Raw genomic sequence first — 16,480 nt, 5'->3', positions numbered from 1 at the left:
ATTGGAATTCTTACAGGAATTGCACTGAATCTATAGACTGCTTTGGGTAGTAGGGACAGTTAACAGGAATTGCACTGAATCTATAGACTGCTTTGGGTAGTAGGGACAGTTAACAATATTAATTCTTCCAATCCATGAACACAGGGTCTCTCTCCATCTGTGTGTCTTCGATTTCTTTCATCGATGTCTTAAGAGTTTTCAGAGTATAGATCAATTGTTCACATAAGCTATTTGATATTAAGGAACTGTAACTGGTTTTGGTAGGAAGTTATGAGATTATTTTTAAAAAGAAAAAGGGTCCATGTTTTGAAATGTTGTTGGGATGAGATTTGCTTCAAAATAATACAAAGAGGTGGGGTATTGATAAAATGAGACTGTTAATGATTGTGAAGGCTAGGTGACAAGGACACGGAGGTTCACCATAATATACTTTTTTGAAAATTGGAAATTGTCTTGATAAATTGTGTCACCAGCCTGAAGAACCCTGCCTGGCACACAGCAGGAACCTACTAAGTGACTAGCTGAAACAGTCACGCAGCTCCTGCCTGATCAGCATCACCCCCAGGTCCCTTAACAGCAGTGCCCCAGGGCCCCGTTCAGCACTGGAGTCTGTTCTCAAACTGCTCCGAGAACCCTCATCCACCCAAAGCCGTCTCCTTGTAGCTGCAGCATTAACATCACCCTCTAGAGGGTAAGGGTAAACCCACAGGAAGTCCTCCGATGCCAGCACGGCACACCCCCACTTTACCCTGAGCAGCCTGCACCAGCAAAGGCACGACATTTCAATTCTAACACTTCCATTTCCCCAAAAGTAAGTTTGTTCCCTCTGCCTCATGAAGAGTAAACCAAGAGTCACACACATACACATTATCATTAATAACTCTTTATTTATGTTTCAAGGAGCCCAAAACCTGTTTAAAAATGAAAATTGCAAAGCATTCCATTCAATAAAAAAGCACATAAAACCCTCACAATTCACAATATGACTCTTGCTCTGAGAAAGTCTATTTTACCCTTTATTACAAAGGCACAGAAGTCATCTGAGACCTCAGATGTTGACCCCACTGCATATTAATGTCGCACTGCTAATGTGCAACTTAATTATTTAAGCTTAGAGTACAGTTCTCCAACACTTCATAAGGAGTTATAGATTCTTTCTATAAATAATAATTAAAAGAAACACTGGACCTTTAGACCAATATAGGCATACAAAAAGGACCTGGAATCTTCCACAAGGGCAGCCGCACTTCCTGATAGGAGACTTAAACAGCAACAGTTTACTGCCTACAGCAGGCACCCTGGACCCAGCTTTGCCGAGGAAACCACGACAGGAGCAACTTCTAACAAGCAACAAGAACGCCTTCTCGTAGGCCTCCTCGTGAACGCAGCACGGAGTCCATTCATCCGGCGCCCCATCATCCCGCAAGCGTCCAGTCTTTAAAAATCTGTACTTTGCAGTTGAGCAGAAGTTCTGGATTTGGTTTTAGACACCAAGATGTAGGCCCCTGCAGTGCTGCTGACTCAGGGGTCTCCCTGGGTCTCCTCACCGGGGCAGGGCAGCCCCTGCGGGGTCACTGCCGGGGGCGGCATCAGGGCTGGCAGCCGGCTCTGCTCGCTGTTCCGCACTCATCTCATCCTCTGGCGGCCCAGAGCTGGCTGTACTCTCTTCTGTCAGGACGGCCCCTTCTTTCTTCTTTTCTGTCAACACCTCCAGCCCCATCATTCTGAGATAATGAAGCCGTTCATTCTTGGGCACGAAAGTTCGAATTGAGGCCTTTCCCCGCCATCCACATAACACAATGGGACACTGGAGGGTATCTGGTTTCCTATTAACAAAATGGCTTTGTATAAGTATTATAAGTCCTCATAACTGCATCTGAAGAGGGATTAATACACAACCTCTCCAAAAAAATACCCCAAAACCACTGGGAAGGCATTTTAGTCTGTGATCCCATGGCGGGTTTGCTCAAAGGAAGATCAGCTTCCTCCTCCACGTCCTGAGTATTACCAACATCCTCAGCTTGGCAAGTGTTTCCTTCTAAGAGCTCACAGTGCAATAACCCCAAATCTGCTCTACTATGCCAGCCGGCAGGCAGTTCTGCCCCATGGCTTCACTGCTCCTCACAGCTCACTGCCCGTTTTCACAGATGAACAAACTGAGGCTCCTGAGGCTGGATAACGTGGCCCAGGGTAACAAGGCCACCAGGCTGGAGCACCAGGATGGGACCCAGGACTGCCCACTCTTCTGACACTCAATGCTTCAATAATTTGGTCTGAGTGACCCCAACCTCTTCATCACCCACTCCCATAACAACATGAGTGCCCGGCGGGCACACTGCCCACTGGTTTCCAGCATGCAGCGCTATCTGGGTCCAGAACACCCCTGCCTCCCCAAGTCTGTACGACTCCACCTTATAGATGCGCCTACCTGCTGGCCAGGCGCATCAACTCCCCTTTCCTCAACGGGGAGGATGGGTACTGTCTGTGTTACTCATGTGCCTTTCCCCTTATCAGGTGCTTCTGCACATCGTTGTTTACTATACACACCACTAATGTCTTTCAAATGGGACTTTGGCCGAGTTTTGGGTCCTTAAAGGCCCCATTTAATTAAATGTCACAAACCTACTTTTGTAGGCATCAGTGACACAGGCTGAGAAAGGAACAAATGCAGAAGGGTTCAATTATATTTTTAAAAATCAAACAGTAAAAGAGAAGAGAAGGGCCCGAACCAAGAAGAGAGAAACAAACCACTAAAAACAGAGAGGGAAACACATCAGTACCTTTCCATTTTTCCTGGGGTAAAGCATGGACAACAAGTTGATAAGAAATGATGAGAGGAAAACACAAGAAAGCCCCAGATTCCCACTATCTTTCTCGTTTCTTTTTCTCAATCTAGTAATTCCTGAAACGGTCTTTCCACCTGTGTACTTCAACCAGCAGAAACTAGTGTTTGTATGGGGGAAAGCAGATCCACGTCTTAAATCATCCTGAACTTTGCTACCTGAGCCACAGAGCAGTCATTTTAGAAAGCTGTTTCGAGGTCTTCGTCCAAACATTCTGCGCCACCACCCACACGCCCAACACACGGCAGGCCCTCGTTTTCCAGGTTCTCCCGAAAGTGGAGAAGCATCGGCAACACCTCCCAGCTCAGACCTTCTCTCCACCTGACCACCCATCCTAGAAAGGCCTGTTCGCTGTTTTCCACGGCAAACGTCTGGAAAGCGGCATCTGTGCCAGCTCTCCACCGCTCTGCCCCACCCAAATGCTGTGTCCAGTTACACGTCCACCACGCCCACTGCGACCTCGGCCGCTGGGCTACTGCCCAGGTCCTCCCCAACTCTGCAGGGGACGTCATCTCTTCTCTCAACTGGGTCCCCAGCTTCTGCAGCACTCTCCCTTCCGCTCTGTCTCCCCAGTCCCATTGCTCCCGTTTCCCTGACTTCTCCTCCTCTAAAGCTGGCACATCCCAGAGCAAAACCCTTCTCTTCACCATTGGCAGCATCTTCCTCAGTTTTCTCATCCAGCCCCACGGTTTTAAACAGGATTGATGTGCTCATGAATCCCCAGGGTCTCTATCTGGACCTTCCTCTTCCCTCAATTCCCAAAACTTCTATCTAGCTGTCTACCCAGGTCCACTGGAGGTCTCTCCCAGCAGTTCACATTTATATGTTAGTTCTTCCCTCTTGTTTCCCATTTTAGGGGAGAGTTGCATAACACAAAAGCCCAGAAGCTATCACTGAGTGCCCCTGTCCCTTCAATGCCCACCATCCATCTCGTCAGCTCTGCCTCCAAAACACATCCCAAAGTGGCCCACGGGCACCACTCCCATCAGGGCCTCGGGCACCTGCACCTGCCTCCCAACCCCCTGCTGTCTTACCCCGCGTGCCCCCAGGGGAGCACTGCGCACACGCTGCTCTCCCACCGCCCCGCAGACCTTCAGGGTGCTCGGGCCTGCCCTCCTCGGCGGTGCCCGCGGCTTGTTCCCACCCCAGGGCATGAGCTTCTCAGCTTCCTTCTCACCCCTCAAATTCGGGCAAATTCGACCTTCCCAGAGAAACCGCCACAGCTCTACCTAAGCTCTGCCCCAGGCCCCGCTCGAGCCCTGCACGCTGCTTCATGTCCTCCTGTGGGGAACGGTATTTTATGTTTCACTAGCTGAGGCACCCTGGGCCCACCACTGAGCTCTCTGTCCCATTTCTGGCAAGTGCTGACCATCCAGGACCACTCCTCTGAGGTTCCTGAGGGGCTGGAGACACACGGCTAAGCACCACAGGGCAGGGGTCACGTGGTGGCCGCCAGTGTGACCTACAGGGGGCTGGACCTGTGCGTCTTCTCCAGCGAATCCCCACACCCTGCCCTAGAGCAACCCTGCCTGAAGCTAACAGGGAGTGCACAAACACTGCCCGAACCAGGAGAGACGGAGCAACCCAGCCTCTCTTGACTGTTCCAGCTTTACGTTACTTCTGTTTAAGACAGAAATGAGACTTAGATTTCTAAGGCATAGAGAACAAATACTATGTATTTTATTCTCTAAACAAAAATACATTTGGCCTGAGCTAATGTTCTACGAAACATCACCCTCGTTACGATGCACAAGAACAGCACTTCTGTTCTACACTCCCCAAATCCTACCTTTAGGGGAACATTCATAAAAGGCATCTCAGACCACCCGCGCCCCCACTGATGAGACGGCCAAGGCCCGAATGCAGAGCATCCTCACTTACGTGGGGTCCGGCTCGTACTTCAGGACGACGCTCCCCTTGGCTGGAAGAGAAACACACGTGCATTGGCCAGGCACTCCAGTACGTGGACACCTCTGTTGAGCATAGTCACGTGTCCAGCATTGTAGAAAGAGCAACAAACCATCTCTACTCTTAGTCTCAAGGCTCTCAGTGGAGGAGGGAGGCCTTTCTTTCTATAAAAACGAAGCCATCAGCAAGCCACGTGCCAAGTGGGGCAGTAAAGACCATGTGGCAGAGGACCAGGCAAAGGCCTTTGGGGACGGAGTGGGGCTCCACAGCAAGCCTCTCAGAAGCAGCGAGGTGGGGACTCAACACTGGTTAATTCTCAAAATTCAAGATTAAATAAATAATTGCTCCAAAGCCCGGAAACAGCAAGAAACAACACTCAAAAACTGCCAAAAATTTGGGGCCAGCCCAGTGGCACAGCACTTAAGTTCGCACGTTCCGCTTTGGCGGCCCAGGGTTCACCACTTCAGATCCCGGGTGTGGACCTGTGCACCGCCTGTCAATCCATGCTGTGGCAGGCGTCCCATATATAGAAAAATGGAGGAAGATGGGCACAGATGTTAGCTCAGGGACAGTCTTCCTCAGCAAAACAAGGAGGATTGGCAGCAGATGTTCGCTGATAATCTTCCCCCCAAAAAAAGGAAATAAAATTGTCAAAAATTATATGGCAATCATGTAAATGTAGGATCAAAAGGAAAACAAACAGTTCCTTTATCCTGTACAAGAATCTCCACTGTAACGGTGGTTCTCATCTGACATGGAACGTTTCATCCTCTTCAGGCCATCAGTTTAAACATGAGTAAGAAAGACCCTCACGTAACTGCAATAATTGATTTGTGCAGTTCTCATCAAATTGAGCCAGAAACACTGAACAGTAAGTCATAAAAAATAAACAAGAATAAAAAGAAAAACAAACTCAGAATCCTCAGTGGAATTAAGAGTGATTCGAAGTGGAAGTTAATGAATTCTAAGAGCAACAATGTGACGATAATCTACTTTGGCTGCCAGCAAAGCAGTGGGAATGCTGACAGGACTGCATGCTCCGTTAGGACGGGGTTGGCCAAATGCCAAATGGGCTCGATGGCCTATGTGACTTGGCCTCATGCACCTCGTGATGCTGACACACCCACGCACCAGACACGCCCTGGGCTTCCACACGGGGCTCCTCCCTGGGGCCTGCTCAACGGTGTAACTCGGAGTTCTGGCTGGTGGGCCGGCCAGGCCCCAGTACCTGCACAGATGCCCCGCTGGTGGCTGGCAGCCCACGGCTCCACTAGGGCCTGAGAAGTAGATCAACCCCAGGGTGACCCTTGACCTTCAAGACACCAAGATGTCAATTATGTTTCCAGAAAGCACTCTGGAATTTGACACAGTCAATAAAAAGAAAGCCTCTGGGAAAGACCCAACGAGTGGGAACAGCTGCATCTTTGCAGCCTTTATAAGGACAAGGTATGCCTCAGTGCAAGTCAAATAGCTTACCCAGGTCCTTAGCTTGGCTGTATGTCTCACTGCTAAGTTTCCTAAAAAATGGATTTTCCTGGGTTAATAGAATTTTAACATCTTCCATCGACACCGTGATGATTCTTGAATTAATAAATGGATACAATGTATATATTCCCTGTGGGAACAAAGAGAAAGAGGGATCACCATTACAAATGGTACAACCACTTGCCGTCCAGTGTAAAGTGAGCGTCAGGCATCTTCAGGGGTTTTCTGGGGTCCCTGTCCAGCCTTCACGCCACCAACAGCTCCAGGCAGGTGTGGCCCCCTGCCTAGAATCTGTCCTATGTGAGCAGCATGCCCCTGGGGCAGGAGCAGGAGCAGGAAACCTGCCCTTGCAGAGCTCAGTGCCCACAGGGCGGTGAAGAGCCGCCACGCGCCAGCCAAGCTGTAGGCATCCGGGCCCATCGGGCTGGGCTTGGAAACACCTTCCTACGCCCGACAGCTTCACATTTACGAGGAGCTACTGCTATCCAGGCCTATTTCCCAAATTACCTCCTGGGCTAACCGGAAAGCACAGTCAAACTCTTCACCGCTGTTATTTCGACACCAGACTTTTATCCCTGTGTTAATAACCTGTACGTGAGAAAATGAGATGAAACACACAAATCAAAGTCACAGGATAATCAATTAAAATAATCCCTTCAAACACGAGGAGGCAGAGCAGTAAGCAGCTGCTGACGTGGAGAAGCGAGAAGAAACCCTGAGAGGCGTCTGACTAAGCGTTCTCAGGGCCCGCCTCACACTCTCAGACGGCAAGGGCTTATGTGGCTTATAGGGACTGAGAGTTACCACGACAGAGGAAACCGGGAAACTCTGAAAAGACAAGAATATGTAAGCACACATTCCATAGGCCATCGGGAGCAAGGATGCTGTCACCCTGAAAGCCACAGAGGACCCCACGAAAGGAGATACAAAAAGGCACCTAATACCCGAGCGCTATTATGCAAACACTCCTGAACCCACGGGCTCCAGACCACACTTGGAGAGGTGTTGCATGACACAGGCAAAGGGAAAAAGGAGTCGGGAAAACAGTAAAGGCAATGAAAATGGGGGCCTAAAAATGAAAATGTCTAAGAAAATGAGAAGAACAAACACTCCCAGAGGCCCACGGGGCAGCAGTAGTCTGACCCTCCCAACCCTCTGTCCCTGCCCTGTGAAACACATGGTGGGAACACCACTGACACTCGGCCCTGGTGAACACAGTGGGGCAGGAAGCACATGGCTGTGCCTCCCGTGCTTGCTAAGGGCTCTGAAACCAGGCAGCAGGCTCGGATGCCCGCAGCCCACAACGGAGAGCAGACACCAGGACTCGCTCCCCCCGAGTGAAAGCCAAGCAGATGGAGAGCAACACCCACGTCCCTGGCGGTGCACCGTCACCTGTCCGTGAGAGGCGTACCTTCATCCTCTCACTGTTATTCAGCAGCACGTTTCTCAGCTCCTTAGAAACCATGTAGAGCTGCCTTTTCTTCCCTTCTGTAGTCCGAGTTAACAAGTTCATCTTTGGGAATGAAGGATCCAAAGCATAAAATTTCCTATAAACAAGATCGTGCTGTTTACAAGAGTTTAGTTCAAAACTTAACAGACTGTCTCTAGGAATCTTCCTCTCCCCGACAGAAGCCCACCTCTAAAACTCAATGTGATTCAAGGGTGCTCGAGCTGTGCCATGGACTCCCATCCTCTAAACTTAATCTATTTCGCCTGGAACCTCCAAGCAATTTTTATTTGAGGCACAACTACATCAAGGACCTACGTTAACCTCTCTCCCTCAACTGCTAGCCCAAGGACAATGAGCTAAGAACACCTATACTACTTTTGAGGGATTTTTACAAACATATGCAAAGAATCATTACTCAGAGGACAACATAAGTGATCAAGTGATCACTCTGGTAAATATATACTAAAAGTTAATGAATAAAGAACAGATGAACCCAAGAGTGTTTATCCTCGCACCTTACGTCTCTGTTCTGCCTGGGAAATTCCTAATCAGGGTCCCCCACCTCCCACCTGGACCCTCTAGTCTTCATTTCCCAGGCAGGAGACAAGGCGGGCAGCCTTGGCCCCTGAGCTCTAAACTCAACCAGCTGATTACATCCGCGATGACAGTCCAGGGCTCTCCATCTCTGTATCAGCTCCCCTCTGGGCAGTTTACTTTCTCTGATTACTGCTCACTTCAAATTGAAAGGTTCAGTCAACCTCTCAAGTTTCACCCAGCTCTAACATGCAGTTAAAGGAAAAACAAATGCTATACACAGCTAAATAAAAGACTACAGTTAAACGTGACCAGTTGTGATTTTAAAACTCTACAGTAAACTTCTTTAAATGAAGAATTAAAAAGGTTGAATTAACCCTTACTGGATAGGTGGAAACAATGGGTCATCTTCAGGGATAAATACAAACGGATCTTCTTTAAATCCAAATAACTTCATCTTCTTAGATGGAGGAGGACTAAGAAGGGAATGGGGATGAGAGAATCCATCTGTAACCTGAGTAATAACGTCAAATGCCAGAAGCACACCCTTCCTTTCCTCCCAAGCCCCCTTGCCGGCTCCACGAGGGGGGTGTCTCACACCCGCAGGCTCTGCGGAGGCAGGTGTTCCTCCGCGCCTCCAGATGGCAGACCGCAGCACTCACGCCACAAGTTCATCAGCACCGAGCCCCGACCCACGCCAGTGAGGACGCCCCACACCCACCCTCTGCAAAACCACCACAGAACAGCTCTGGGATCCCATTTAATCTACAAGGGCTGGGAAGACACTGGAACGTCAGGATCAAGACATAACCCTTTTTCTTACCCACACACGCCATCTTTCCTATTTCCATTATTCTCTACATTCTCAGTTCTTTCAATTATTTCTGTGTCGCCAATTCCTGCTACGGGTTTGCTTTCCAGCTCGGAGGGGTCTGCAGCTCCTCCTGCTGTGGGGTCTGCAGGGTTTGCCTGCATAGGCTGCCTTGACTGCACAGAGTTGCCCTGCAGCTGTAACAGGCAACAAGTTTGTCCACACTCAGAGAGCAACCCACTTTACACTGCCACAAGAAAATTAAGAACACCAAGCTCACGATATCAATCTTAACTATTTTTCTATAGTATTTTATATACAAAAGACAACAACCTTTTAAAAAGTATTTTAAACCTATTTTCGATCATAAACAGAATTCATGGGCACTGCTTCTTCGAAGTTAAATTCGATTCTACCTTCACCCCATGAGGAGCAGAGCTGGCCCGTTTCCTAGCAGAGGCCGACAACGCAGCCAGCTTGTCTTCGCTTACAGAGCTCCTGTCCATCTGCTCTGTGTAAGGCTCGCTGAGGGACACAAAGGAGCCGAACACCGCCCCTAAACAGCAGGCAAGGCCGAAAAGACAAGTACATGAATGACTGATGTGAGAAGGACGGTGAAAGCCATCCAAGGCACCAGGATAAACTGCTGTGGAAATGAGGAGGACACAGTGTACCTCCAGGGACCAAGGAAACACCTGTTGAATAACGAATGGTCTTCTGAACTGTGCAACAGTACAAAGTGGCTTTGAGAACAGCAAAATGTTCTACTTAAAATTTTTGTATGTATTTTATATAAAATCTCATATAAAAATTATTTAAAACTATGTCCTTTCTACAAGTCACAAGATTGGTAAAAGTAATAATTCCCAATTCTAATGAAGGAAGCTTACAAATTAGGATACTCACGCACAGAAAAGTTAAACATGTTCCCCAAGGTCACAAAGCCACAAGGCAGACGAGCTGGGGAGACTGTAAAGTGACTAATGCTATGCAACACTGCCTCCCAGAAAACTCTTTTATTTAAATGTTAAAAAAAAAAGCAAAAAACAAAACCACCACTCCAAACCTCTTGACAAGGCGAGTGACAGTACATTCCCTTTCTAGCCCCATCTCTGCTTCTGGAATTGCTCCCTTCTTTTTCAGGGCCCATCTCAATGCCCGATTCTCCAGGAAGCTTTTCCTGCTCCACGTCAGGGATCTAACCTTGCCTCTGTCAATACACCAACAGCACTTCATCAGTATGGCTTTCCCTGGCTTGAACTCTAGCTCTGTCTACATGCCTCATCACTTCAACTAGACCAGGGCGTCCTGAAGACGAAGAGTCCATCTGAGTTACCCGTGTGGCCCCAGCAGCGCCAAGCTGTGCTAGCTCACAGAGCAGGCCACCAAAATATATTTACTCAGCAAAATGAATAAAAAACTGACATAATAACAGAAAAGGGGAGAAGTAATAATATTTAAACGAGCAAATAACACCAAGTTGTTTTAAAAAGTACGACACCACATCAGAGGAGACAGACTGAAGGAAAAGTTCAAAGCCCACTTACATAGCAGGTTACCTGACAAAAAAGTCTATGCAGCCCCACATGCAAGTAAATCTAAAGTACACGTATGTATAACAAGCTCTACACCGGTGCTGTGCAGGACAGAGGCCGCCAGACACATGCGCACCCTAACCACTTCAAAGGTGAGGGTGCTAAGTCAGATGCATCTTAGCATGTAAAACCCACACCTTGTTAAAAACTTAGCATGAAAGCATGTAAAATGCCTCATTAATAACTTCTTAGTTTGATCACATGGAAATAACATTTTAAATATACTCAGATAAGTAAAACATTATTACAAGTAATTTCACTTTTTTTCCTGTTTACTTTTTTAAATGTGACTGCAAGAAAATGTGAACTGCATCTGTGGCTGGGTTCCACTTTTATCAGAGAGCACTGCTCTCAGCTCCCCAGTGCTACTCCTGACCAGGAAGTCCAGGACTCAGCAGAGCCAAGAATACCACGCAAGTAGACGTCCAGTCTCCAAGGGAAATGCTCTCTAGCCCAACACGAATAGCAGGGGGGCTGCCCAAGAAGTGCCCATTTCACTCCTGCGCCAGCCTGAGGCTGTACCTTCCATGTGAATCTGGATTAGCCATATCCCAGAGAACTGTTTCCTTTCTGTCTCTCTAAAGGCGAAGCACCATTTGTCCTAATTTTAAAGCACAGACATGGAAGAAACAGACCTCCAGACTGATGCCGGGCCATGTTCTATGACTATGGAAGGCTGACATATGAACTACCACCACCAGTGGCATTGATAAAGAGGACGCACATACTGATAAAGACAGCACATGGTAAACGGCCACTTCGTTTCAAGGCTGGGAAGGCTGCCCTCTTTCTCAATCACTTGCCTTCACCGCCTCCCTTACATCCACCCAGGAGGCAGCTGAGATTCACGGCAATAGTCAGGCTCTCTCTACTCCTTTTCAACCAGGGTGGCCAAAGCCTGTCACTGTCCCTCACAGACGGTGAGGACGGCGGGCCTGAGGTTAGCAGAGCTGCTGACCTGCAGCAGGTTCAAGTGAACCAACCCTCAGGGTCCACGAGCACAGACGCCAGCCCGGGGGGCTCTGATTCAGAGCCACAGAGCAGTCTTTACATCTTTTCAATTTTTACTAAAGAATTAGACTTAAGATTTAGAAGGAACATATTCCACAAACACCGCCTTTCCCACTTCTCTCTCCATTATAAGAAATTGCCTCTTTTTGGAAAACTTAAAATTTAAATGCATTTTCCCCCACCACACATTCAGGGTCAGCCCCCGTCTATCCTCCAAAACTCTTTCCACTGGCCTCTGTCAGTTTCTGCCTGAAATGTACAAAAAGATCACATGGTATGCTACGTTATTTTGAAGTCATTTACCTTTGGTGGACGTTTATTCCATGGCATTGAACATTTTTTCACTAATACTGCCACAAAGAACCCTCCAGTATTTTGATGATGTGGTAATATTCTAAGGCTAAAAAAAAAACACAATTCATACTTTTTAACTGATCCAAAATACATTCGTTTAGTATCTTACCACAACGATGATTTGTGATAGGAAAGTCACATCTTACTATAATATACACACAACCGTCGCTCACAGAATGGCCACTGTGTATTGTGTCTAAAGTTAATGAAGGATCCAGTCTTATCAATTCAGTCCTAACCACCTTCATTATTCACAAATGCCCGATGCCAGCAGCTAGCAGGCACTGGAAAGTTCTTACTTGCTGGAAAGTTCACACACCTGAGGTCGGCCGCGGGAGCAGCCCAGGCCTCACAGGAACGCCACAGGGCCCGACCTCTCCACCTTCCCTCAACGCTGAGCACCCCACCAACTCACCACCGCTCTAGATGCATCGCCTGCAGCTTTTCCGGATCCTTTGGTGGGAACATGGTAGGACGAATCTGGGTATGTCTGTTGTGAGGAACATCGTCCCACTCTGCAAACCACTGTCCATCTTTCGTCATCACCTGCAAAACGAAAGGGTAGGATTCTCAATCACCAGCACCATATAATAGAAAGAAAGTCACAGGGGTAGTGTAAATGCTCTCAAACGTGGTGAATGGTGATTCTCATTTCTCTCCAAAACCAGGACTATTTGCAAAGATAAAAATGAGATCATCTTTTATTCCATAAAACAGAGCAATCATTGTACAAAAGGCATTTTCTAGGTAGTTTTTTTTTTTAAACAAGCCTCAGATTCTTTCAGGCTTAAAACTGAAAAGTGAACTGTTTCATACTGGAAAGGAAGCTTGAATCCTCAGACAATAAAAAATAAAGCAAAGCTATACTTGTGGGGATGAGAACAAACAAAGCTGATTTCTAACTACAGAACAAAGGCAGAAAAATTCCTCTATGGCCAGAGAAAAACATATAATCATACCACTTGTCATTAAATACCATTTAGAAATTGATTCTAAAATGTATAATCAAACGTAGCATTTATTCAAGTTATCCAAATGTGGATGCTTCAAAACTGTCAAGACGCTAACAAGCCTGTTAAGCCGGAATCCTCAGACATTACCTTCCACTGTGTGAGTCCAGGCATCCACTTCAGTCCTGGCAACTCCGAAGACACATCAGCAAGCTCCAAAGCACCTACGGACCCAAAAGACTTCCTAAAGATCACTCACTCACACAATTAGAACAAGTGAACGTTACGGCATGTACATTACAGCTCAATAAAGCTGGTGAATTAAGGAGTCGCAGAGTCCCCCACTGCATCCTAGACTAAGAGCCAATGCAAAGGCAACCTCATGTGCAACACGGGGCTAGGACTTGAGTGCACAGTCAACTCGTGGTTTCCAGATGTGCACCAGTTAGATGACAGGGGTCTTCACGCCTTTATGTCTAACAAACATTTGAGAACCAAAAAGCAAAATTTAAAGTGACCTGTGAATTTTTAAACATTCAGATTTAGGCCCCAGTTAGTTTTCTAAAATTGCCCATCAGGACAATCAGTCCAGTTTTAAAACACTGTGTCTACAATAGCAATCCTATGACCAGCTGTAAGGTGGGGCCATTATAGCAAACTTTAAATGAACTACCACCCACAGATCACGGACAAAGACGTGACAGCCTCACAGGAGAGGAAAATCCAACAAAGCTCCAGAGAGAAGCCATGAAAAACACAGACAGTTATAAAAACAAATCAAAAGAACCCCCACAGGGACACATGATGGTAAGAAACCTCTGACAAAAGTGTCACCCTGACTCCCGCTATCACATCTGAATATTCCTCCCCTAACAGCGAACACTCAACAGCAGTGCGGGCACACAGAAACCAGCTTTCTTGATCAAACACCGCCCAGGGCTCAGTAGAGACTTCCTGCCGCCATCTGGTCAGAAGCTGCCAGGGCTGCCCCTGCATTGTAAACTGAATGTTCATTGGCCGCCCTTCCTCCAGCTAAGTCCCCAGGGACTTTCGGGTGGGGACCACCCCGCCTCCAGTCAACATCCCAGCAAGTATGAAGTGCAAGGCTCAGCAAAGGTCTAACCCTCCCAGGAAGCCATGAGTACACATGATGCCCAGCCCGGTGGAAATGAGGAGTCTACACTGCGGTCTGAAACAACCACGTGCAGAAAGATGGCTGCAGCAGCAACTGGAAACCTGCCTGCCCGGTAAGATAATAATTAGAGTACCACACCCATTGTTAAACTTACTATTAAGTTACATCACCCACAGTCCTTCCCTTCACATGCCTTTTGAAAAGACGTAGCCCCGAAAATGTGGAGATGATGATCATGCAAAAAACACCATTCAGAAATCATGTCTTTATATATGCCTACATTAGTATAGCAAAACAAAATAAACTCAATATACTAAATTCGGGTCTAAAGGACTCCAAAGGTGCGAACAGTTAGAGGGCTGACTATAAGCACTGAGCAGAGCAGACCTGAAGCCTGGCCGGCTGTGGACAGACCCCAGGACATACACACTTGTTCCAGTATTTATGTTTCAACTCACTCCTTACGCACATGTACAGAAATCTGGTAGCACTCTATTCTGGAAACATAGATAGTTTGAAACTTTTCATTATTTACTTCAAGGAGAATGAGAGGAAAGGTTAACATTTCAGTGAAAACCTAAAAGGAGAAATAATATTTCATACCAAAATATTATGGAAGTTACTGTTTCAGAACATTTCATACGTTCTGTCCAGTCCCTCAGCATGAACAGTGTTCTAAGACCTCATACCCATTAGGATGGCTACTATCAAAAAACCATAAAATAACAAGCGCTGGTTGTTAAGTGAGGACGTGGAGAAACTGGAAGCCCATGCATGTTGGTGGGAATGTAAGATGGTGCAGCTGCTGGGAGAACAGCATGGCGGCTCCTCGGTCACACAATTATCACATTATCCTGCGATTCCACTTCTGGGGATACACCCAAAGAACCGAAAGCAGGACGTCAAAGAGTTGTTTCATGCAGCCATGCTCATAGGAGCATTATTCACAACAGCCAAAAACAAGGAAGCAACTCAAACATCCATCAACGGACGAATGGATCAGGAAAATGTGGTCCGCACACACAATGGGATATTAGTCAGTCTTAAAAAAGAAGGAAATTGTAATACATGCTACAACCTGCGTAAACTTTGAAAACATCATGCCAAGGGATAAGCCAGTCACAAGAAGACAAATACTGTAAGAGTCCACTCATAAGAGATATCTAGAGTGGTCAAACAGAGAGACAGAAAATACAATGGTGGAAAAACAAAAATGGGGAGCGGTTTACTGGGTCCAGAATTTCAGTTTTGCAAGGTGAAGAGCTCTGGAGATGGCTGCACAACAATGTGAATGCACTTAATGTTACTAACTGGTATATTTAAAAATAGTTAAGGTGGTAAATTTTACATTATTTGCGTTCTACCACAATTAAAATTGTTTTTAAAACCCAGTGTGATAAGCATCATACGTAATCTTTCAAACTTATTAAAACAAAATGGGCAAACTTCTTAATTCATGAAATACAACAAATCCATTATATAAGCATGTTTTCAATTGGGGAATCTCATTTTAGATTTATAGTTACAGACTAACCACATAAGCAAATGCTCAGAATAAGATCTACAGGACTATATACTATAACAATAAACAAAATTTTTTGAAAAGTATTTACTTTTATTAAAAATTCGTCAAGCATGCTTACCTTCACTCTTTTCCAGTAAAGATGCTATGACTGCCTCGTCTTCAATGGGGTTTAGAGAACACGTAGAATACACCATTCTACCACCTTCCACCAGCTGTTCTGCACCTCGCGTTGCAATCCGCAGCTGTAAGCTAAGGGTTAAATACTAGGTTACCCTAAGACCAAACACAGCCACACAGCACACACATCATAGGCCCCTATTATATCATACATTCATTACAAGCTTTTATGACAGACATAATAAAGCACAAAATACTCTAGGTAAAATGAACAATTCCCATAAAGAAAAAAACTTTTTAAGGTTCTAAATGGAATTAGAGTAAACCTATATGAGATGGTTCGTATTAATAAAAAAAGCATCTATTTAAATAAACAATGGTTTTGCTGTTCTGTGTACCTTTCTCAACATGTCAACGAGCAAAGCATAAAGCTGATTAATGCCAATTCAGTATATTAGATGAACTTCACTATTAAAAAGCCTCTAAACTTGTACAAATACTTGATTTTTCTTTCTATGAACAATTTGTACCTCTTTGTGCATTCTAATCCTAATGCCTGTTTCACAAAAACAGTGCTAAATATTTATACAGCAACAAAATCAGCTGCTGGAGTTACTTACAGTGAATACTCATTAGCACGCTTTAGATCACCCACAGTCCCACCTTTAAGAATGTATAACTTCTAATGTTAAATGAAAAATAAATACAAAGCTCTGTGGATAGTACAGTCAAAGGTACTATCTACACTTGTACCTGAAAAGT

At 46.1% G+C, this 16,480-nt stretch overlaps 1 protein-coding gene across 2 annotated transcripts in view; it reads right to left on the bottom strand.

Moving 5' to 3' along the window:
* Positions 1-863: 863 nt before the first annotated feature.
* The window catches only part of NSUN2 (NOP2/Sun RNA methyltransferase 2), a 29,118-nt gene continuing 13,501 nt past the window's right edge, over positions 864-16,480 (bottom strand). Inside the window, exons 9-19 of one of the 2 annotated variants that reach the window (XM_014828416.3) lie at positions 15,720-15,850; positions 13,092-13,165; positions 12,407-12,537; positions 11,941-12,037; positions 9,044-9,228; positions 8,604-8,696; positions 7,648-7,783; positions 6,744-6,824; positions 6,228-6,366; positions 4,725-4,764; positions 864-1,826 (exon numbers count right to left, since the gene is read on the bottom strand). In XM_014828416.3, the coding sequence (XP_014683902.3) occupies positions 1,544-1,826; positions 4,725-4,764; positions 6,228-6,366; positions 6,744-6,824; positions 7,648-7,783; positions 8,604-8,696; positions 9,044-9,228; positions 11,941-12,037; positions 12,407-12,537; positions 13,092-13,165; positions 15,720-15,850 (1,390 nt within the window). In that variant the 3' untranslated portion in view covers positions 864-1,543. The remainder of the gene's footprint in view (positions 1,827-4,724; positions 4,765-6,227; positions 6,367-6,743; positions 6,825-7,647; positions 7,784-8,603; positions 8,697-9,043; positions 9,229-11,940; positions 12,038-12,406; positions 12,538-13,091; positions 13,166-15,719; positions 15,851-16,480) is intronic. The other variant, XM_070519883.1, reaches the window with a different exon arrangement.

This window comes from Equus asinus, chromosome 10, assembly GCF_041296235.1.
Source record: "Equus asinus isolate D_3611 breed Donkey chromosome 10, EquAss-T2T_v2, whole genome shotgun sequence".
Lineage (NCBI taxonomy): Eukaryota > Metazoa > Chordata > Mammalia > Perissodactyla > Equidae > Equus > Equus asinus.
This window is presented reverse-complemented; position numbering and strand designations above follow the sequence as displayed.